Source organism: Bubalus kerabau, chromosome 1 (assembly GCF_029407905.1).
Source record: "Bubalus kerabau isolate K-KA32 ecotype Philippines breed swamp buffalo chromosome 1, PCC_UOA_SB_1v2, whole genome shotgun sequence".
Lineage (NCBI taxonomy): Eukaryota > Metazoa > Chordata > Mammalia > Artiodactyla > Bovidae > Bubalus > Bubalus kerabau.
The window spans coordinates 176,680,261-176,704,307 of NC_073624.1; the positions used below are offsets into that span (position 1 = coordinate 176,680,261).

A 24,047-nucleotide genomic window follows, 5' to 3' on the forward strand; every position below is an offset into this window, starting at 1 on the left:
CTAAAGTTTGCTGAGGAAGCTCTTCTTCATGGCGATCTTCAGCTCCTTGTTCCTGAGACTGAAGATGATGGGGCTCAGGAAGGGAGTGAGGACCGTGTAGGTGATGCCCATCAAGGTGTGTATTTCCAGAGACTGGGGACCCTTGGGCTTAAGGTAGATGACAGAGGCAAAGCCGTAGTGCTCTATCACCACAGTGAGGTGGGACACGCATGTGGAGAAGGCTTTGTGCCGGCCCTCAGCTGAAGGGATCTTCAATATGGTGGCCACGATGAAGGCGTAAGACAAGAGGATGAGGAGACAGCAGCCCAGCAGGGCAGCGATACACACAAGTCCTAAGCCCATGGCCAGAATGGAGACATTTTCTCCACAGGCCAACTTCAAAAGAGCCTGCACATGGCAAACAAAATGATGGATCTCATTCGATCCACAGAAAGTTAGTTGGAAAATGGCTACTGTCACGACCAAGCCAATGACTGAGCCTCCAGCCCAGGACCAGGCCACCAGGCAGGCACAGCCTCGGGGGCTCATGAGCACGTTGTAGCGCAGGGGGTGGCAGATGGCCACATAGCGGTCATAGCCCATGACGGTGAGCAGGAAGGAGTGGGTGAAGCCAAACGTGAAGGAGAAGAACATCTGGCTGGCACAGGCTCTCAAAGCAATGGAGTGGTCAGTGGAGAGCAGGTCAGCCAGCATACGTGGAATGACAGCAAAGGTGTAGAGGATCTCGGAGATGGAGAGGGCACACAGGAAGAGGTACATGGGGGTGTGGAGGCTGTGCTCCCTCCAGACGGTGGCCATGATGAGCAGGTTCCCCAGCAGCGTGAACAGGTACATCAGCAGGAAGAGCAGGAAGAACATCAGCTGAAAGTGGGGGAAGGTGGAGAAGCCGATGAGGATGAATTCAGCTGCTGATGAGAAGTTGCCTCCCTGCATGGGGGCTGTTCCTGAAGTGAGGTGTGACATGGAGAGGTCAGCTAGTGGATGGAAGGAGGTCTTCAGCTTCCATCATTCCTGGCTCTGCCCCAGGGGCTGCTCCTGATCCTAATAAATGACAGGTGACCTTGGCTGAATTCCTAGGCTGTGCCTCCTATGATTTAATCTTCTCATCAATATTGTGGGGGAGGAGGGTGTGTGTGCTGTTTTTATCACTGTCTAAATGGCACCCCACTCCAGTATGCTTGCCGGGAAAATCCCATGGGCAGAGGAGCCTGGTGGGCTGCAGTCCATGGGGTCGCTAAGAGTCGGACATGACTGAGCGACTTCACTTTCCCTTTTCACTTTCATACATTGGAGAAGGAAATGGCAACCCACTCCAGTGTTCTTACCTGGAGAACCGCAGGGACGGGGAAGCCTGGTGGGCTGCCGTCTATGGGGTCACACAGAGTCGGACACGACTAAAGCAACTTAGCAGCAGCAACAAAGAAGGGTTAGGCTACCCACTCCAGTATTCTTGGGCTGTCCTGGTTTCTCAGATGGTAAAGAATCTGCCTGCAATGCGGGAGACCTGGGTTCAGCTCCTAGTTTGGGAAGATACCTTGGAGGAGAGCATGGCAACCCACTCCAGTGTTCTTGCCTGGAGAATCCCCATGGACAGAGGAACCAGGTGGGCTACAGTCCATGGGGTGCCAAAGAGTCAGACACAGCTGAGTGACTAAGCACAAAGTATCTTGAGAATACACATTGAAAATATTTGAGAGTCTAAGCAACTTGTTTATGGTGCAGCTGTCAAAATGGCAGAACCCCTGCCTAGCTGTCCCCAAAGACTCTACCTTTCTATCATTTCTACATCTTCCAAAAATGGAAAAATCTTCCAACCATTGCTGCTCTGCCCTTCTACTCCCTTCTGATAAGTCTTGTTCTTTTCAGAGCTTCAAATACCATGTTGCTGTTGCTGTCGTTCAGTTGCTCAGTCGTGTCCGACTCTTTGCAACCCTATGGGCTGCAGCACACCAGGCTTCTCTGTCCGTCACCATCTCCTGGAGCTTGCTCAAACTCATGTCCATTGAGTCAGTGATGCCACCAAACCATCTCATCCTCTGTCATCCCCTTCTCCTGCCTTCAATCTTTCCCAGCATCAGGGTCTTTTCTAATGAGTCAGCTCTTCGCATCAGGTGGCTAAAGTACTGGGGCTTCAGCTTCAGCATCGGTCCTTCCAATGAATATTTAGGATTGATTTCCTTCAGGATGGACTGGTTTGGGATTTGCCTGGATGTCAAATACCATGAGACATCCCTATTCCATGGCTATGGTCATTTGGACCTGTGCACATCTCTAACTTAACATGCATCAATCAGATTTCTCCTCTGGAGTTGAGTTATTCATGCAAGGAATCTGAGGCAAGACACTGTGTAAAAATAATGTTCTGGTTGTTTTCCAGATCCCATGAGCCTATCTGTGTGTTCTGAGGCAATACAACACAGCCATCTGACAAAAGGATGAGAGAGTCAGCTGACAGACTTGAAATCCCTGCTCTTCCCACTGTGTGAAACTGAGCAATTTGTTCACCTCTCTGTGCCTCTGTTTCTCTATACCTGTCTCAAAGAAGTTTTTGAGAAGTTAATGAATTATTCTTGGACTATGACCTGGAAAACAATAGGTGCTATCTATGATAATTAAATCAATACACTAAATGAGTACATGTATATTTTCTGTGCTCAGTAACTTCAGTTTAATGAGATTTCAATATCTCTTTATAAATAAAGTACCAATTTTTATGTGATCTTTCTTATTCGGCAATGTCAAGTGTAAAGGCACAAAAATAAACAATCTACTTTCCACCTCTGTGGTTTGGCCTGCTCTGGGCAATATGGACTCATACACTATGTAGCTTTTGAGGTCTGGCTTCTTTCACTCGGCATAATATTTCTGAGGTTCATCCACACTGAAGAATGCATTTGAATGCATATATGAAGAACTTCACACCTTTTCATAGCCAAACAATATCCCTTTATGGATAGACCAATTTTTTTTTACCCAATCACCTATTTTTTTCTTTAAAAATTTTTTTAATTAATTAATTAATTTTAATTGGAGGCTAATACTTTGCAATATTGTGGTGGTTTTTGCCATACATTGACATGAATCAGCCATGAGTGTACATGTGTTCCCCATCCTGAACTCCTCTCCCAACTTGCTCCCTATCCGATTCCTCAGGGTTGTCCCAGTGTACTGGCTTTGAGTGCCCTGTTTCATGCATCGAACTTGGACTGGTGATCTATTTCGCATAAGGTAATATACATGTTTCAATGCTATTCTCAAATCATCCCACCCTCACCTTCTGCCACAGAGTCCAAAAGTCTATTCTTTATATCTGTGTCTCTTTTGCTGTCTCACATACAGGGTCATTGTTACCATCTTTCTAAATTCCATATATATGCGTTAATATACTATATTGGTGTTTTTCTTTCTGACTTACTTCACTCTGTATAATAGGCTCCAGTTTCATCCACCTCATTAGAACTGATTCAAATGCATTCTTTTTAATAACTGAATAATACTCCATTGTGTATATGTACCACAGCTTTCTTATCCATTCATCTGCTGATGGACATCTAGGTTGCTTGCATGTCCTAGCTATTGTAAACAGTGCTGCAATGAACATTGGGGTACACATGTCTCTTTCAATTCTGGTTTCCTCAGTGTGTATGCCTAGAAGTGGGATTGCTGGGTTGTATGGCAGTTCTATTTCCAGGTTTTTAAGGAATCTCCACACTGTTCTCTATAGAGGCTGTACTAGTTTGCATTCCCACCAACAGTGTAAGAGGGTTCCCTTTTCTCCACACCCTCTCCAGCATTTATTGTTTGTAGACTTTTTGATAGCAGCCATTCTGACCAGCGTGAGATGGTACCTCATTGTGGTTTTGATTTGCATTTCTCTGATAATGAGTGATATTGAGCATCTTTTCATGTGTTTGTTAGCCATCTGTATGTCTTCTTTGAATAAATGTCTATTTAGTTCTTTGACCCATTTTCTGATTGGGTCGTTTATTTTTCTGGAATTGAGCTGCAGGATTTCCTTGTATATTTTTGAGATTAATTCTTTGTCAGTTGCTTCATTTGCTATTATTTTCTCCCATTCTGAAGGCTGTCTTTTCACCTTGCTTATAGTTTCCTTCATTGTGCAAAAGCTTTTAAGTTTAATTAGATCCCATTTGTTTATTTTTGCTTTTATTTCCAATATTCTGGGAGATGGATCATAGAGGATCCTGCTGTGATTTAAGTCAGAGAGTGTTTTGCCTATGTTTTCCTCTAGGAGTTTTATAGTTTCTGGTCTTATGTTTAGATCTGTAATGCATTTTGAGTTTATTTTTGTGTATGGTGTTAGAAAGTGTTCTAGTTTCATTCTTTTACAAGTTGTTGACCAGTTTTACTAGCACCACTTGTTAGAGATTGTCTTTTTTCCATTGTATATTCTTGCCTCCTTTGTCAAAGATAAGGTGTCCATAGGTGCGTGGATTTATCTCTGGGCTTTCTATTTTGTTCCATTGATCTATATTTCTGTCTTTGTGCCAGTACTTTACTGTCTTGATGACTGCAGCTTTGTAATATAGTCTGAAGTCAGGCAGGTTGATTCCTCCAGTTCCATTCTTCTTTCTCAAGATTGCTTTGGCTACTAGAGGTTTTTTGTATTTCCATACAAATTGTGAAATTGTTCTAGTTCTCTGAAAAATACTGTTGGTAGCTTGATAAGGATTAAATTGAATCTATAGATTGCTTTGGGTAGTATACTCATTTTCGCTATATTGATTCTTCTGATCCACAAACAGTATATTTCTCCATCTATTTGTGTCATCCTTGATTTCTTTCATCAGTGTTTTATAGTTTTCTATATATAGGTTTTTTGTTTCTTTATAGGTAGATTCATTCCTAAGTATTTTATTCTTTTCATCACAATGGTGAATGGAATTGTTTCTTTAATTTCTCTGTTTTCTCATTGTTAGTGTATAGGAGTGAAAGGGATTTCTGTATGTTAATTTTATATCCTGCGACTTTACTATATTCATTGATTAGCTCTAGTAATTTTCTGGTGGTGTCTTTAGGGTTTTCTATGTAGAGGGTCATGTCATATGCAAACAGTGAGAGTTTTATTTCTTCTTTTCCAATCTGGATTCCTTTTATTTCTTTTCCTTCTCTGATTACTGAGGCCCAAACTTCCAAAGCTATGTTGAATAGTACTGGTGAGAGTGGGCACTCTTGTCTTGTTCCTGACTTTAGGAAAATGCTTTCAGTTATTCACCATTGAAGATAATGTTTGCTGTGGGTTTATCATATATGACTTTTATTATGTTGAGGTATGTTCCTTCTATGCCTGCTTTATGGAGAGGTTTTTATCATAAATGGATGTTGAACTTTGTCAAAGGCGTTCTCTGCATCTATTGAGATAATTATATGGTTTTTATCTTTCAATTTGTTAATGTGGTGTATCACATTGATTGATTTGTGAATGCTGAAGAATCCTTGCATCCCTGGGATAAAGCCCACTTAGTCATGATCTTTTAAATATGTTGTTGGATTCTGTTTGCTAGAATTTTGTTGAGGATTTTTGCCTCTATGTTCATCAGTGATATTGGCCTGTAGTTTTCTTTTTTTGTGGCGTCTTTGTCTGGTTTTGGTATTAGGGTGATGTTGTCCTCATAGAATGAGTTTGGCAGCCCACCTTCCTCAGCAATTTTCTGGAAGAGTTTGAGTAGGATAGGTGTTAGCTCTTCTTTAAATTTTTGGTAGAATTCACCTGTGAAGCCATCTGGTCCTGGGCTTTTGTTTGTTGGAAGATTTTTGATTATAGTTTCAATTTCTGTGCTTGTGATGGGTCCGTTAAGATTTTCTATTTCTTCCTTGTTCAGTTTTGGAAGGTTATACTTTTCTAAGAATTTGTCCATTTCTTCCAAGTTGTCCATTTTATTGGCATATCGTTGCTGATAGTAGTCTCTTATGATCCTTCATATTTCTGTGTTGTCTGTTGTGATTTCTCCATTTACATTTCTGATTTTGTTGATTTGATTCTTCTCCCTTTTTTTCTTGATGAGACTGGCTAATGGTTTGTATATTTTATTTATCTTCTCAAAGAATCAGCTTTTAGTTTTGTTGATTTTTGCTATAGTCACCTTTGTTTCTTTTTCATTTATTTCTGCCCTAATTTTTATGATTTCTTTCCTTGTACTGACCCTTGGGTTCTTAATTTCTTCTTTTTCTAGTTGCTTTAGGTGTAGAGTTAGGTTATTTATTTGATTTTTCTGTTGTTTCTTGAGGTAAGCTTGTATTGCTATGAACCTTCCCCTTAGCACTGCTTTTACTGAATCCCATAGGTTTTGGATTGTCCTTTTTTTTCATTTTCATTTGTTTCTATGCATATTTTGAGTTCTTTTTTTGATTTCTTCTGTGATTTGTTGGTTATTCAGAAGCGTGTTGTTTAGCCTCCATATGTTTTAATCATTTTTTCCCTGTACTTAACATCTAATCTTACTGCATTATAATTAGAAAAGATGCTTGAAATTATTTCAATTTTTTAAAATATACTAAGGCTATATTTATGGCCCAGGATGTGATCTGTCCTGGAGAATGTTCTGTGTGCACTTGAGAAAAGGTGAAATGTATTATTTTGGGGTGAAATGTCCTATAGATATCAGTTAGGTCTAACTGGTCCACTGTATCATTTAAAGTTTGTGTTTCCTTGCTAATTTTCTGTTTGGCTGATCTATCCATATAAGTGAGTATTTTTTAATTAAACTTTTATTTTGCATTATAGCTGATTATAACTATATGATTTTAGTTTGGATTATAATTGATTAACAGTATTGTAGCTTCAGGTGGACAGCAAAGGGATTCAGTCATGCATATACATATATGCATTCTCCCCCAGACTCTCCTGTCATCCAGGCTTCCACACAACATTGAGCAGAGTTCCCTGAGCTATACAGTAGGTCCTTGTTGGTGATCCACTTTAAATATAACAATGTGTACCTCTCCGTCCCAAATTCCCTAATGAACATTCAGGTTGTTTCCATGTTTGCACTCATGTGAGTAGAGCTACTATGAACATTCATGTAGGAATTTAAAACATATCAGTGGTTGCCAGGGGCTGGGGAAGGGAAGAAAGGGGAATGACTGCTAATGGGTATGGAGTTTCCTTTGTGGATGCTGAGAAAGTTCTGGAAATAGATACAGATGGAAGTTGCACATTATGAATATATTTACTGCAACTGAATTAATTGTATGTTATAAAATGGAGAAAATGGTAAATTTTGTTTTGTGCATTATACCACAATGCAATGAATGCCTGATTAAATGGACTCACATCTTAGATCAAGTCTCAACAAGTTGAGAACAAAACTTTGGTGACTGGAGGCTGCATTCCCCAAATATCATCAGTTTCCAGAGTTTCCTAGCCTCCCTCCCTTGGAGTCACTTGCTTCTTTTTCTCACTTCTGGGTAAGCATTTGTTTACAGATCCCCAGGATGGCCCCACTCAGTCCTGATACTCTGAGATCCTAGACGGGGTAAGTCAAAGCCAACAACTTGGGAACAAGAGCCTACAAGAGGAGCCTGAATGGATGAGAACAAGATCCTGTGGGCTGTGCTCTCTCTAGCTCTCCAACATCCAGTGCAAGCTTTTGTAATATTTGGGGCAAGATCATTCTTTGCTGTTGGGGGTGGTGGCCATCCTGTGCACTGTGAGGTGCTTAGCAGCATCCCTGCTCTCTACTACCCAGATGCCAGTAGCCCCTGCTCAGTAGTGACAGCCAAAAATGTCTCCAGACATTGTCAATGTCCCCAAGGTGGGGGGGGGCAAAGTCACCCCCAGTTAAGAACCAATGATATACAGAGAACAGTTGTAATACCTAAGCTGCTCATTTTACCCAGATGTTGGTCCCTCCCCTTTTCCAACTGGCAAATACCTATTCATTAATTTTTTTTTTTTTGGTGGGGGTGGGTGTATTTTTAGGATAAAGGGAAGGGATAGTTAGGGAGTCTGGAATCAGCATGTACACTACTTTATTTAAAATGAATAACCAATAAGGACCTACTGTATAGCACAAGGAACTCTGCTCAATGTTATGTGCCAGGCTGGATGGGAGAGGGATTTGGAGAAGAATGGAGACATGTATATGTACAGCTGAGTCCCTTTGCTGTCCACCTGAAACTATCACAATATTGCTAATCAACTATAGCCCAACACAAAATAAGAAGCTTAATTAAATTTTAATTGCTTTACAACAGTTGTGTTAGGCTCTGCTGTACAATAACATGAATCAGCTATGAAAAGAAAAAGTGAAAGTGTTAGTTGCTCAGTCATGTCCAACTCTTTGTGACCCCATGGACTATAGCCCATCAGGTTCTTCTGTCTATGGAATTCTCCAGGCAAGAATGCTGGAGTGGGTAGCTATTCCCCTCTCCAGGGAGACCTTCCTGTCCCAAAGATTGAACCTGTGTCTCCCACATTGTGAGCAGATTCTTTATCATCTGAGCCACCAGGAAATCAGCTATATGTATACATATATCCCTTCCATCCTGAACCTCCGTCCCACTCCCCCATCCCACTCCTCTAGGTCATCACAGAGCATCAAGTTGAGCTCCCTGTGCTATACAGCAGCTTCCCACTAGCTATCTGTTTTAAACATGGTACTGTATACTTGTCAGTGCTACTCTACCTGTTCATTTTTAAGACTCAGTTTAAGTGTCATCTTCCCTACATAGCCTTCCTGTACATCTATTCCCCAAACCGATTTCGTCATTCATTCCTGTGTGCCTCTGAAACAACGCCTGAGTGGGTCTCAAGTCCTTGCTTCTAACTTTTTTACGACTGCTGTTATAATGTGTCATCTTGGAGATGCAACTCTGGCACTGTGTTTGGGGCTCTTGATAAGAATAACTACCATTTACTGGATGTTGGCACCTGTACCCATGTGTTTCTTATGAAATCTTTACCCCAGTATTGTGAGGCACCGGCTATTGATCCTTGTTTTCCAGAAGTGGTGGCTGCATTCCACAGAGGACACATCACTTGTCAAAGGGACCATGACTCTTGAGTAAGGGAGCCAGGATCTGACCTACATCTGAATGACCCCAAAGTCTATCTTCTCCTAACTTCTCTATTATATTCACCACTTATTTCTGGCTGTTAATGAATGTCAGAGCCACTTCCAAGACAAGGGAACTGTTAGCTTCACCATACCAGACCATCCACCCACTACCTCCTTATATTAATTAATTCAGATGACAAGAGTCCATGGCCAGGAATAAATAGACAGGAACTATAAGAAGACAAGAGCTCACTATGTCCTGGGGAGGTGGTCCAGGGCTGTGTATATACATTTTGGGATGATGCGGATGCAGAACACAGCTGAGATTGGTTTCTGTTCATTCTGGGAAAAGGCAAAACTATGGTTTTCAGTACTCAGGAGGAGAGAGAGAGATGAATAGGTGGAACTTTTTTTTTTTTAATGTGGTGAAACAACTCCATATCACACTATAATGGTGGATACATAACATTGTACATTACTCAAAACTCTTAGGATATACAGCACCAAGAGTGAATCCTAACATAAACTGTGGGCTTTATTTAATAATACTGTGCCAGTGTTGGTTCAGCAACTGTAACACATGTACCTCGCTTATGCATGATATCAATAATAGAGTTGAGTTCCTTGTGCTACACAGCAAATTCCCACTGGCTATCTGTTTTACATATGATAATGTATATATTTCCACGGTACTGTCTCAGTTTGTCCCATCCTCTCCCTCCCACACTACATCCACAAAACCTGTTCTCTCTGTCTGCATCTCCACTGCTGCCTTGAGAGTGGGATGTGGTGGGAGATGGGAGAGAGGTTCGAGAGGGAGGGGACATATGCATAGCTGTGGCTGATTCATGTTGATGTATGGCAGAAACTAGCACAATACTGTAAAGCAATTATCTTCCAAAAAATTTTTTTAAATAATAATAATAGGGAAAGCTGTGTGCAGGAAGAGAAAGGGTATGTGGAAATCCTCTACACTATCTGCTCAGTGTTCTGTAAACCTAAACCTGCTCCAAGAAGTAAAGTCTCCTAATTTTTTAAAGTGAAAAGAAGTGTTAGAACCAAGATGGGTGCGAGTTCAGGATGGCAGAGAGGTGGACTGACGTTTCTTGTCATTGATCCACCAGGAGAACACTTAGGGGTTCCTCTGCAATTAAACTGAACAGCCCCAGAGAGGGAGTGTGACTGGGCTATGCGGCCCCACTCAGAACTCAGAGGTCAAACCCACCTATGGGCAAACCCTGTCCACACATACCACTGCAGCAGGGTTTTCCAACTTAGCATCAGAAACATTAGGGGCTGATCATTTTCTATGGTTGGGGGCTGCCCTGGGCATTAGATGTTGAGCAGCATCCTTGTCACTCTCTAGATGCCAGTAACATCTCCAACTATGACAGTCAGAGATATCTCTGGTATTGCATAGTGTCCCCTGTGGAGGAGAACCGCCCCTGGTGGAGAACCACAGGCTAGGTCTGTGTTGTCTCCAACTTGCCTTACCTGTCTGCCCCCATCCTGGCTCTCTCTTCTCATGAAGCTGTTTGTGTTCCCCTCTCTGTATCCCCTCCTTCCCATCTCAGCCACCTGCTGCCTCCCTTTATCCTCCCTATTTTCATCCTTGACTCCTTACCATCACAGCACCTGTCCACCCTGGTGCCTTCCTGATATTAATACTGTATACCCTCAGGGGATGACTGTAGCCTCTCAATCCTAAATCTTCCTGTTTCTCTTCCCTGCCTCCTCACAATCATTTTACCATTGGTTTTTGGCTGATTCAGAGAGAAGATAGCTGGACAGCTGTTCTGGGTAAGATAGAGAGGTAGCTCTTCTCTTGGCACCTCAGTTTCCTCATTTGTCTGGCAAAGTAACCACCATGTTACTCTGAAGCCAAGAAGTGGAACCCTGACCTCTATACCTACCCATAGATTCAAATTAGACAAAGAGTTTTATAAATAGTGTGGGTTCTCCAAGCAGCAACAGGTTCCCCAGTTCTGTCCTGCTCAACTGGAAGGGTTGGAATATGACTCACCTGGGCTCCAAGCTCTGTATCTGGTTCTGCCTCACTCCAACTGAAGGCCCTGGTTTGGTGTTTCCCTGTAGATGAGGACCTTACAGGTGAGGGCTGCAAGGCAAGGAGCCTGCCACCCTGATCATGCCAAGCAGGCGGGGGCGGTTTACTGAGCCTCACCTCTATTATTTATGCTGTCTCTACTCCTGCCTGCCACCATCTCCCTCTGTGGTCCCACTGACTCTGCATCTGCCCTCTGGTACAGGGATGCTGGGACCCCTGGGGACTCCAGGAAGCATCGGGCAACCTCAGGGAGACTGTCCTCACTTTCCCTGTCTCCCTGATGGTCAGGTGTGAGTCAATCATCTCAGGGCCTTGAGCAGAGTCTAGTGCTCTCAAATTTGGGATTTAGGGCTCTGGCTGCTGACATTGGCAAGAGAGCAGCCCTGCCATTGCTCACTGGGGCTGAGGAAGCTGCTTCATGTGCCTCTCTATTGTTTTTCTTCCCCATTCATATCTTTAGCCTAATCAAATGTCCTTCAAATTTTTAAAAGAAACAAAACTGTGATTCTTCTATTAAATAACAGAGATGCTATAGATAAGGCTAAAAGTCATTCAATGGCCAGCTGTGTGATCAGGATGATAGATTTGATGGGCATCCTTACAGACCTCTATGTGCATGGGGCATGTGAACAAACACAAACCCATAAAATAAGAGTAGTATTGTGGGATTTCACTGTGTTGGGGGGAGGGGCTTTGTTTTATTTTTGAGGTGAAATTCATACAACTTTAACCACTTTAAAGTGAATAATTCGGTGACATTTAGCATGCTTACAATATTATTCAACCACCACGTCTATCTAGTTTTAGACCATTTTCATCATCCCCCAAAAGGAGAGGAGGACAAAGGGAGAAGGAGAAGAAGAAGAGAAACAAGGAGGGGTGGGATGGGGAGGAGAAGGGGAAAGGGGAGGAAAAGAGGGAGAGAGTGAGAGAGGAAAAGAGACATGGAAAAGAAGAGAAAGAAAATAAGGAAGGGAATGAGTGGGGGAGGGGGGAGGGACAGAGAAGAAAGAAAGAGAAAGGATGATAAAGGCAACAAGAACATGAAGAATTTGGACACGTTAAGTTCGAGATGCCTCCTAAATATCCACTTGGAGATGCTGAGTAGGCAAGCAGATAGGGATAAATATAAGAAATTGAGGATCATTTGTGTACACAAGGTACATAAAGCTGTGATATTAGAGAGGATCCCCAGGGACAGAGGATGCTAATGAAGTCCAAGGATTAAATGAACGTAATGGCTGCCTGTGTTCCATGTATAAATGAATCAAGATTTGTTTAGCAGTTCTTTGTTAATGGATATACCTAATGTGACATATACATGTCATGGCTCTGAACATCCTATTATGTACACATATGTGGAATATGTCTATAAAATGTCCATTAATTCCATGGGGAAATGAGAGGCAGGATTTAAGCCAGGTCATCCTGACCTCAAACAGTTTCTCAGACACTGTTTCCCACTGCTTTGGATGGCAATGAGGTCTTTCACATGGTAAAAATTGTAAGCCAACATTCTGCTTTATTTAGTGTTCTGGGGATTGCACTGGTCCAACCAAGAAATATATGTTAATTGACCATATCTTCCAAGTGCCATGTTGATGCTGGGTGTGATGGTGAGCAAAATGCACAAACTTCCTGACCTCAAGAAGCTGATGGCCTAAAAAATTGTAATCAGACATTGGGTGCCTGACTTAGTGTGGATACCCAATCACATTCCAGGATTTCTTTCCATGTGGATGCTAGTATTAATAAGATTAGAGGTCAAGTTGGCCTTTAATGAAGAAAATGAAAGAGCCTAGCTTGTATTGTCCAGGTGCCAAGGGAGGGGAGCATCTCAGCATCACTACGAAAAGAGTTACTCAGGAATTCCTACAAGACCAGACCTTTAAACTGCTGAGTCTATAGAAATAGTCCCTCAGTGTCCCAATGCACACTCCAATGTATAAAAGTGAAAGTGAAAGTGTTAGTCACTCAGTCATGTCCGACTCTTGGTGACCCCATAGACTGTAGCCTGCCAGGCTCCTCTGTCCATGGAATTTTCCAGGCAAGAATACTGGAGTGGGTTGCCATGCCCTTCTCCAGGGGATCATCCCAACCCAGGAATGGAACCCAGGCCTCTGCACTGCAGGCAGATTCTTTCCCGTCTGAGCCACCAGGGTGCCCACTTCAGGGTATGGTTGGCTTCAATTGCCCACCTGTGGTTTAAAAGGCTTATGATGCTGGTACATTTGATCTGAAAATGGCCTGGTTCTCCTTGGATGGGGAAACAAAAAACCCACTGGAGGAAATTGGTGTGTGAAGCATTGGGTAGAGAGGTGTGGGGATAGAAAAGTCCTCCATTGGAAGTCTGACTCTACTGATGTGTGTGATCTTGGTGAGTCATGCAACAGTTTTGAGGCTCAGTTTTCCCCTCTGTCAAGTAGATGGGAATTTATCTGCCCTGATGCCCCATTGCGAGGTGGTAATGAGATAATGTATTTGAGGTGTAACATAAAGCATGCAGTATATTATACAAAGCAGGACACTCTGAGATCCTCAGTTACACTGAAATTTTCTCCACATCTTCCCACTGCACGTAACATGGGATGTTCTTACTGCTCAAGTTATAGAGAAAGATTGAATTCAACTTTAGGAAAATGAGGTATAGTTTACTATTCAATTTATACATGAACGTAGTGATTTATACTTTCACTTTCATGCACATTTACTTTCATAAAACATTGGCTAATTTATCCATTACTTACATATTTTAATTGCATTTATTGTTGTACAAAATGGTATCATCATAAATGAGTGTCCATTAAAATACCATTTAATGGTATTTTACCATTAATACCAATACCAATGGTATTAAAAATGCCAATTTTAATGTATCAATTCACACTCTGAAATGCTATAAGTTTGTCAAGGGACATTTTAAAAATCGACATAATGTGTAAGTTTAGAGTGTACATTGGGCATATATTTGTATACTGCAATATGATTACCACTGCAGTGTTAGCTAAAAGCTCTGTCATGTCACATAATTATCACATTGTTTTGGGGGTGTGGAAACAATTAAGATCTAGTCTCTTAGCAACTTTGAAGTTTATAATACATGATTATGGTCTATACTTGCAATACTATATTTGTGATCTTGTTGATCTTCTGGTTGATTGACTGGTTTCAAATTTGGGCCCCTAAACAACATTGTCCAAATTCTTTCCCTCTTCAGACCCTGAAAACCAGCATTCAACTATTTTGTGAATACCTTTTTACAATTCCTCTTGTAAGGGATGTCATACAGTATGATATGTCATTTTCTTAAATGCACATATTTTCAGCAAATTATAAGTGCTATGAAGTATTGCTGCTGTTGTTCAGTCACTAAGTTGTGTCCGACTCTTTGCAACCCCATGGACTGTAGCCTCCTCTGTCCTCCACTGTCTCCTGAAGCAACAGTACTTCCAATGAATATTCAGGTTTGATTTCCTTTAGAATTTACTGGTTTGATTTCCTTGCTGTCCAAGGGACTCTCAAGAGTCTTCTCCAGCACCATAGTTCAAAAGCATCAATTCTTTGGCGCTCAGCTTTCCTTATAGTCCAGCTCTCACATCCATACATGACTACTGGAAAAACCAAAAGGTTGACTATACAGACATTTGTTGGCAAAGTGATGTCTTTGCTTTTTAATATGCTGTCTAGGTTTGTCATAGCTTTCATTCCAAGAAGCAAACATCTTTTAATTTCATGCTGTAGACACTGTCCACAGTGATGTGGAGCCCAAGAAAATAAAATATGTCACTGCTTCCACTTTTTCCTCTACTATTTGCTAGAAACTGTGAAGTATGATCAACCTTAAATCCTCCCTCGTGTACATGGGGAATCATTAAACCAGCATGGCCTTGGGATACACTTTCAGCCTGGGCTCTGCACTCGTTACCGTGCTCCTCCAAAGAGTTGCACTCTGGCCCATGTGCCATGTCGCTATCTAACACAACAGGTGATCTCTCATGGTGGGATTTCTTTCTTTGCATTAGCTACAGAGAATTCCCAGTCTCTCTGCACTTGCTCAAGATTCACACTTGAAATATGGAGATTTCCTTGACTTTTTCTGAGTCTGCTTATTTCAATATGCACAAAGCTGAAATTTAGGGCTCTTTGATCTGGCTTAGTCTTCTGTAGCCTCACAAAAGTTGGGTTGTAGATACCTGTTGCTGCCCAAAGGAGGGTGGAGGCTTGAACTTTTCCATTTCTTTTTACCATATGTGTTTATGTTGATGGGAGTAATTAGACCACCCTGGTTTCTGGTAGGAGAACAGATTCCAAATTTTTAATGTTTATTTATTTAACTGAATTGGGTTTTAGTTGTGGCATAGGTGATCTTTGCTGCTTCCTGCAGGATCTTTTGTTGCAGTGCACAAACTCTGTAGTGTGGCACACGGTCTCCAGGGCACACAAGCTCAGTAGGTGTGGGGTGCGGGCTTAGTTACTCCAAAGCACGTGGAATCTTTGTTCCCTGACCAGGGATTGAACTCATGTCCCCTGCATTGCAAGGTGGATTCTTAACCACTGGACCACCAGGGAAATCCCCCAGATTCCAGGTTTAATGCTCCCTGACAAAGGGTCTTGCAACAGATAGGACTCAATGAAGCTGACTTTCTCTGTGCTATCATCTCATCCATCTTCCCACCCTAATTGTTTAACCATTGTGGATACATTTGCATGTTGCCTACAAGGGTTCTTAAAGGTCTTAAAGCATTAGACAAACATGTACTATTACATGTTTGCAGGGTACCATTTCTACTGTTAGCATCTGATAAGCCAGTTTAGCTATTTCCACGGAATTCCTCCCACATAATCACTTTTTTTTCTGGGTAGAGTTTGCCAAGGAAGGTCTTCTTCACAGCGATCTTCAGCTCCTTGTTCCTGAGACTGAAGATGATGGGGTTGAGGAAGAAAGTGAAGACCACATAGGTGATGCCCTTCAGCGTGTCCGTCCAGAGACTGGGGACCCTTGGGCTTGAGGTAGATGACAGAGGCAAAGCTGTAGTGCACGACCACCACAGTGAGGTGGAGAGCAGGTCAGCCAGCATGCATGGGATGGAGGCAAAGGTGTAGAGGACCTCGGAAATGGAGAGGGCACACAGAAAAAGGTACGTGAGGGTGTGGAAGCTGAGCTCCTTCCAGATGGTGGCCATGATGAGCTGGTTCCCCAGCAGTGTGAACAGGTACATCAGCAGGTACAGCAGGAAGGAGGTGGGCAGGAGATGCTGAAGGAAGTTCGAGAAGCCAGTGAGGATGAATTCAGTCACTGATGAGAAACTGGCTCCCTGCATGGAAGCTGTGCCTGAAGTGAGGTGAGACATAGGGAGGTCAGCTACTGGATGGTAGGAGGTCATCAGTTTTCATCATTCCTAGCCCTGCCCAAGCAGTGCTCCTGATAAATGACATATAGATTTGGTTGTCTTCCTACTCTGTGCCTCCTATGATTTAATCCTCTCATCAGTATAATGAGAGATGTCCTGCTTTTATCAACTCATTTTGTGTAACTTGAGAATGCTCATTGATAACATTGTGGTGCAGAGAAGCCAAGCATCTTGTTCAAGGTGAAGCTGTCAAAATGGCAGAGTTAAGACTTGAACCCATTGCTGACTGTCCCCAAAGACAATACACTTTCATCCCAAGTTGCCTCCAAAAAATGAAAGTGTTTCTTTATTGGAGCTTCCAGCCATTGGTGCTCTGCCTTCATGCTCCCTCTGATAAATTCTGTCCTTCCCTGGCAACAACTGATCTTTTTATTCTCTCCATAGTTTTGCCTTTTCCAAAATGTAATGTGGATTTTCTTATTATTAATTTTTATATTTTTTGCTGAGCTGGATTTTTGTTGCTGTACGTGAGCTTTCTCTAGTTGCAGCAAGTGGGGACTACTCTCTAGTTGAGGTGCACGGGGCTTCTCATTGCCATGGCTTCTCACGTCATGGAGCACAGGTGCCAGGGCTTCAGTAGTTGTGGTTCACGGACCCTAGAGCATGGGCTCAGTAGTTGTGGCACACAGGCTTAGTTGTCCCATGGCATGTGCAGTCAGCCAGGACCAGGGATTGAACCAGTGTCTCCTACACTGCAAGGCAGATTCTTAACTACTGGACCACCAGAGAAGCCCTGTCATGTGGTTTGAATTATACATTATGTGGCCTCTTTAGATGTTCTTCTTTCACTTAATAATGTGCATGGAAGTTTCCTCAATGCTTTTTCAAGGCTTGATAACTCTACTTTTGGGCACTGAATAATATACTGTTGTCTGGCTGTAACTCATTTTATTTATCCACTTATCTATTCAAGGACATCTTGGTTCTTTCAGGTCTTGGCAATTGTGGATAAAGCTACTATTAATATCTTCAGGTTTTTGTGTGAACCTGTTTTCAATTCTCTTGGGTAAATGCCAAGGAGTGTGATTGTTGTTCTTGTTGTTCAGTTGCTAAGTCCTGTCCGAATCTTTATGACTCTATGGAGTCATGGACTTTATGACTCATGCCAGGCTCCTCTGTTCTCCACTATCTCCTGGAGTTTGCTCAAACTCATGTCCATTGAGTTGGTGATGCTAACCATCTCATCCTCTGCTGCCCTCTTCACCTTTTGCCTTCAATCTTTCCCAGCATCAGGGTCTTTTCCCATGAGTTGGCTCTTCACCAACTGTGATTACTAGATTATATAGTAAAAGTATGTTTAGTTTTGTAATACACCACCAAACTATCCTCTAAAGTGGCCATACCATTTTGCACTATCAGAAGTGAATGAGAATTCCTGTGGTTCCAAATCCTTGCCAGCATTTGGTTTGTCAATGTTCTGTATTTTGTTGTTCAGTCACTCAATTGTGTCTGACTCTTTGTGACCACATGGACTGTAGCACACCAGGCTTCCCTGTCCTTCACTATCTCCTGGAGCTTGCTCAAACTCATGTCCATTGAGTCAGTGATGCCATCCAACCATCTTGTCTTCTGTCGTCCCCTTCTCCTCCTGCCTTCAATCTTTCCCAGCATCAGGGTCCTTTCCGATGAGTCATATTTTTGATTCAGGTGGCCAAATTATTGGACCTTCAGCTTCAGCATCAGTCCTTCCAATGAATATTCAGGGTTGATTTCCTTTAGGATTGACTGGTTTGATCTCCTTACAGTCCAAGCGACTCTCAAGAGTCTTCTCCAACATCACAATTCTGGATTTTAGCCATTGTAATAGACACATTGTGATAAAATTTATTTTTTAAGGGCTAACTGCTTCTACCAATGGCAACCCACTCCAGTACTCTTGCCTGGCAAATCCTATGGATGGAGGAGCCTGGTGGGCTGCAGTACATGGGGTCGCTAGGAGTCGGACACGACTGAGCGACTTCACTTTCACTTTTCACTTTCATGCTTTGGAGAAGGAAATGGCAACCCACTCCAGTGTTCTTGCCTGGAGAATCCCAGGGATAGGGGAGCCTGGTGGGCTGCCGTCTATGAGGTTGCACAGAGTTGGATATGACTGAAGCGACTTAGCAGCAGTAGCAGCAGCAGTTCTACCAATACAATTTAATGAATAACCTGCTGATTTGCATATAAGTTTATTTATACATGGATCTGTTCCATGACTTTTACTCTGTTCCACTGTTTTATATTTCTATTCCTGTAGAATATAATGTTGTTGTTTTTTTTTTAATTAGCTTAGAAAAATATTCTGCTGAAAGCCTACTGACCTAGTATAGTTGACTATGACTTCCAGACTCTTAGTGGGCCTCATGGCTATTGAGTTGGGCATATTCCTGACAATTTAAGTGACACTCATCCTAAAGGACCAATATGTTTTTCTTTCTCCATCAGATTTTATTTAGGATTCTAAGAGATAAAACGTTCTTAAAAGGGATATATTAGAAGTATTTTAATCATGGCTTTTTTTCCCCCTACTTGCAGTGTTTTTTGGAGAAGGCAATGACACCCCACTCCAGTACTCTTGCCTGGAAAATCCCATGGATGAAGGACCCTGGGGGGCCGCAGTCCGTGGGGTCTCTAAGAGTCGGACACGACTGAGCGACTTCACTTTCACTTTTCACTTTTCTGCACTGGAGAAAGAAATGGCAACCCACTCCAGTGTTCTTGCCTGGAGAATCCCAGGGACGGGGGAGCCTGGTGGGCTGCCGTCTATGGGGTCGCACAGAGTCGGACAGGACTGAAGCGACTTAGCAGCAGCAGCAGCAGCAGCAATGTTTTTAATAGTATTCCTTTCACAAGATTATGAGAAATTTTGCAGACTTGGGACTTGGAGATCCTGGTTAGTCAAGTGCCTGTTACAAATAATAGAACAGTTAATGGTGCTCATTATGTTTAACCAAGCAGTGGGCACCACAGGAAATGACAGGGACACAGAAATCAGTAAAACATGGCCCTAGACTTGGGAAGTTCAAAGTCTGACGGAGAAGACAGACGTGTATGCAAAGAGCTGTCGTCATGTGCAGTGGTGTTATGGGAGCCTTAGACTCAGCTTGGGTGAGTTAGAAGAGCCCTGACAGAGGTGCCAGAAACTGATTTGAGTTCTGAAGAAAGAGGGAACATGCAACCATCCTTAATTCTCTCCCAGGCTACTGCAGCTGCTTCCTGAATGGTGACCCTGCTTTTACCACTGCCTCCTTACAATCCATGCTTCACACAACAGCCAAAGTGAATCCTTAAACACATATGAATAAAATACATGACTAATGAGAACCTGCTGTATAGCACAAAGAACTCTACTCAATGTTCTGTGGTGACCTAAATGGGAAGGAAATTCCAAAAAGGAGTGGATATATGTATGCACCTAGGTGATTCACCTTACTGTACAGCAAAAACTACCACAATATTGTAAAGCAACTATACTCCAATAAAAATAAAAATTATTTTAGTTTTCTAAATTAGTGTTAGTGGTAGTAAAATATTTAGAGCATGTTATTTAACGTTATAATAATAGTAGTTATATTAGATGTAGTTTATAATGACTAAAAAGTCAGTTTTGGAAATGACTGGAAAAGGTCAATTTTCATTCCAATCCCAAAGCGAGGCAATGCCAAAAAATGTTCAAACTACCACACAATTCCACTCATTTCACATGCTGGCAAGGTAGTTCTGAAAATTCTTCAAGCTAAGCTTCAATAGTAGGTGACCTGAGAAACTCCAGATGTTCAGGCTGGATTTTAAAAAGGCAGAGGAACCAGAGATCAAATTGCCAACATCTGCTGCATCATAGAAAAAGCAAGAGAATTTCAGAAAAACATCTACTTCTGCTTCATTGACAATGCCAAAGCCTTTGACTGTGTGGACCACAACAAACTGTGGAAAATTCTTAAAGAGATGGGAATACCAGACCACCTTACCTGCCTCCTGAGAAATCCTCATGCAAGTCAAGAAGCAACGGTTAGAACCAGACATGTAACAACGGACTGGTTCCAAATTAGGAAAGGAGTATGTCAAGGCTGTATATTGTCACCCTGCTTATTTAATTTATATGCAGAGTACATCATGCAAAATTCCAGGCTGGATGAGCATAAACTGGAATCAAGATTTCTGGGAGAAATATCAGTAACCTCAGATATGCAGATGACACCACCCTTACGGCAGAAAGTAAAGGGAAACTAAAGAGCCTCTTGATGAAAGAGGAGAGTGAAAAAGCTGGCTTAACACTCAACATTCAAAAAACTAAGGTCATGGCATCTGGTCCCATCACTTCATGGCAAATAGATGGGGAAACAATGGAAACAAAGAGAAGCTTAATTTTCTTGGGCTCCAAAATCACTGCAAATGGTGATTGCAGCCAGCCATGAAATTAAAAGATGCTTGCTCCTTGGAAGAAAAGCTATGACCAACCTAGGCAGCATATTAAAAAGCAGAGATTACTTTGCCAACAAAAGTTCATATAGTCAAGCTATGGTTTTTCCAGTAGTCATGTGTGAATGTAAGAGTTGGACCATAAAGAAGGCTGAATGCTGAAGAATTGATGCTTTTGAACTGTGGTGTTGGAGAAGACTCTTGAGAGTCCCTTGGACTGCAAGGAGATCAAACCAGTCAATCCTAAAGGAAATCAATCCTGAATATTCATTGGAAGGAATGATGCTGAAGCTGAAGCTCCAGTACTTTGGCTACCTGATGCGAAATGTCAACTCATTAGAAAAGACCCTGATGCTGGGAGAGATTAAAGGCAGGAAGTGAAGGGGACTACAGAGGTCAAGATGGTTGGATGGCATCACCGACTCAATGGACATGAGTTTGAGCAAGCTGCAGGAGATAGTGAAGGACAGGGAAGCCTGGTGTGCTGCAGTCCATGTGGTTGCAAAGAGTCGGACACGACTGAGCAACTAAGCAACAACAAATAATGATTAAGATTTCATCAGTACTTACACTTCCCCGGTAGTCTTCTAAGATTATAAAAACAAGAATACGTGTGAGTCATTAATTTTCACAATAACTGTATGAGCTAGGTACTTTCTGCATCCCTATTTCACAAATTTAAGAAACAGAGACAAAATGAGTTTAAATAACTTGACCAAGATAATCAGGCAAAGAGTGGATTTTTTCTGTTTTAAAATAATGTTTATTTCTCCTTTCTTTTTTTAAATTTATGTTTATTGAGATAACCTGGGTTTATAGCATCGTGTAAGTTTCATGTATACAACATTATATTTCTACTTCTGTGTAAAAAAATAAAGTACTTAAATGAAAAATAAAACTTTTTCTTCTACCTTTAAAAAAAAAATAGAAAACCACCCTGAGTTCTAACACTGGGAGACATTAGTTTTTTTCAAAATTAATTGAGTCTAAAAAGCATCCTCATAAAGGCTTAGCAAAGGGGTTCCCAATGAAAAGTTTCTGGAGGGTGCCCTTCAGATCTCAGTTCCTCAGGCTGTAGATGAAGGGGTTCAGCATGGGGGTGGCCATGGTGTACATCACTGTGGCTGCCATGTCCCTCTGGGTGGTGTGTGTGGATGCAGGGTTGAAGTAGACCCCAGTGATAGTCCCATAGAAGAGACAGACAACACAAAGGTGAGAGCCACATGTGGAAAATGCTTCCCATCTGCCCTGGACAGAAGGCACCTTCCACACAGTCACAGCAATGGGTGTATAGGAGGCCATGATGCACACAAAAGAAATGAGAACCACTGGGCCCCCAAGGACCAACACCAGCATCTCATTGATTTGGGTGTCAGAGCAGGAGAGCTTGATCAAGGCATTGACATCACAGAAGAAGTGTGGGATCCTATTGGTGCAAAAGGGCAAGTGGGACATCAGGGTAGCGTGGACCATGGAGATGAGGTTGGCTGAGATCCAGGGCATCCCCACCAGCAAGGTACACAGAAGGACTCATGATTGCCATGTAGTGCAGTGGGCTGCAGATGGCCAGGTAGCGGTCGGAAGCCATGGCTAGAGAAGCATGCTGTCGGCTGCCCCAAAGGCGGTGAAGAAATACATCTGGGCCAGGCAAGCTGCGAAGGAGGTGGTGGTGAGCCCACACAGATGGTTCACCAGCATCTTGGGGATGGTGGTGGAGGTAAAGCAGATGTCAAGAAGAGACAAGTTGCTGAGGAAGAAACACATGGGGCTGTGGAGGTGAGGGTCCAAGATGATGGCCAGGATGGTGAGAAGATTCCCCAGGCACCCACTCAAATACAGAATGCAGGACAGGCTGAAAAGCACCTGCCTCTGCAGGGGCTGCTGGGAGAGGCCGAGGAGGATGAATTCAGAGACTTGGGTCTGATTGTCCATGTCCAGGCAGAGCTAAAGCCAAAAACAGGGCGTCAACAGTAGGTGGGCTCCTGGAGTGAAAACATGACCTCATTGCTTTTTCACACTCATCTTTCAAGATGCTTCTCACTTAACCTCTCTGAGCCTCTGTTTCCTCATCTGTTACATGGGATTGATAATTCTAACCTCTTAGCATCACTATAAGGATTAAATGAGAAGAATATATATTAGGAGTTTAAATCCATACACAACATGTAAACTATTTTATTAGTGGGAACTCACAGTGATGCAATCAAAACAGCGATGTGTTAATTAGCTTGAATGTCACTATTATTCCACATTGTGTACATACATTAAAATATCAAGCTGTATACCTTAATTAAACACATTTTTTATCTGCCAGTTATTCTTCAATAAGGATAGACAAATAAGAAATAAAAGCAAAATAAATAGTCTAAATATTTCAAGGATTTGACTTTATAAATAAAAATAAGTAATAAAAAGTGATTCAGGATCAACCCTGAAGCCAGACAGACTGGGTTTAAAGTTCAGTTCTACCATTTACTAGCTGTGTGATATTAGGCAAGCTACTTAACCTCTCTGTGCCTTAGTTTTCTCACCTGTAAAATGAAGATAATAATAGTACCTGCTCCATAGAGTTGTTGTGAAAATGTGATTAGTTAGCATGTAAAATGCTGAACCTTATGTATTTTTCTGAGAGTTAACATCTTTCAGTGGTTGAGAGCAAGGACCCTTTGGAGGGGTAGAAATTGCTGTCAGTTAAAGGTTACTGATTTAGGTTAGACACACCTGAAGTGTCTCCTCTCTAAAGCACCTGCACAAATAGACTAACCTTGAGCAAGAGAGTTGACATTTATTCCAGGCACTCCACTTTGGAACTAGCTGCTTGTCACATGTGTCGTCTCAGTCGCTAAGTCATCTCCAACTCTTTACGATCCCATGGACTGTAACCCACCAGTCTCCTCTATCCAAAGAATTCTCCAGGCAAGAACAGTGGAGTGGGTTGCCATTTCCTTCTCCAGGGAATCTTCCCTATTCAGGGATCAGCCTGTGTCTCCTGCATTGCAGGCAGATTCTCTACTGTCTAAGCCATCAGGTAAGCCCATCATTCTATTTAATCCTCAACAACACCATGAGCAGGCAGCTGAGGCTCCAAACCTAACTTCTGCATCACAATAACACTACCCACCCATGGGGCTGTGATGACAAGCACCCTAA

General features: G+C 42.3%; 1 protein-coding gene and 1 pseudogene across 1 annotated transcript; both read right to left on the reverse strand.

The window, feature by feature from the left end:
- Positions 1-933, reverse strand: LOC129641937 (olfactory receptor 10H1-like). The gene has a single exon (XM_055566512.1). The coding sequence runs from the start codon at positions 931-933 to the stop codon at positions 1-3; it is 933 nt and encodes a 310-aa protein (XP_055422487.1).
- Positions 934-21,896: 20,963 nt separating this feature from the next.
- On the reverse strand, positions 21,897-22,829 carry LOC129641939 (olfactory receptor 1361-like; annotated as a pseudogene).
- Positions 22,830-24,047: the final 1,218 nt, after the last annotated feature.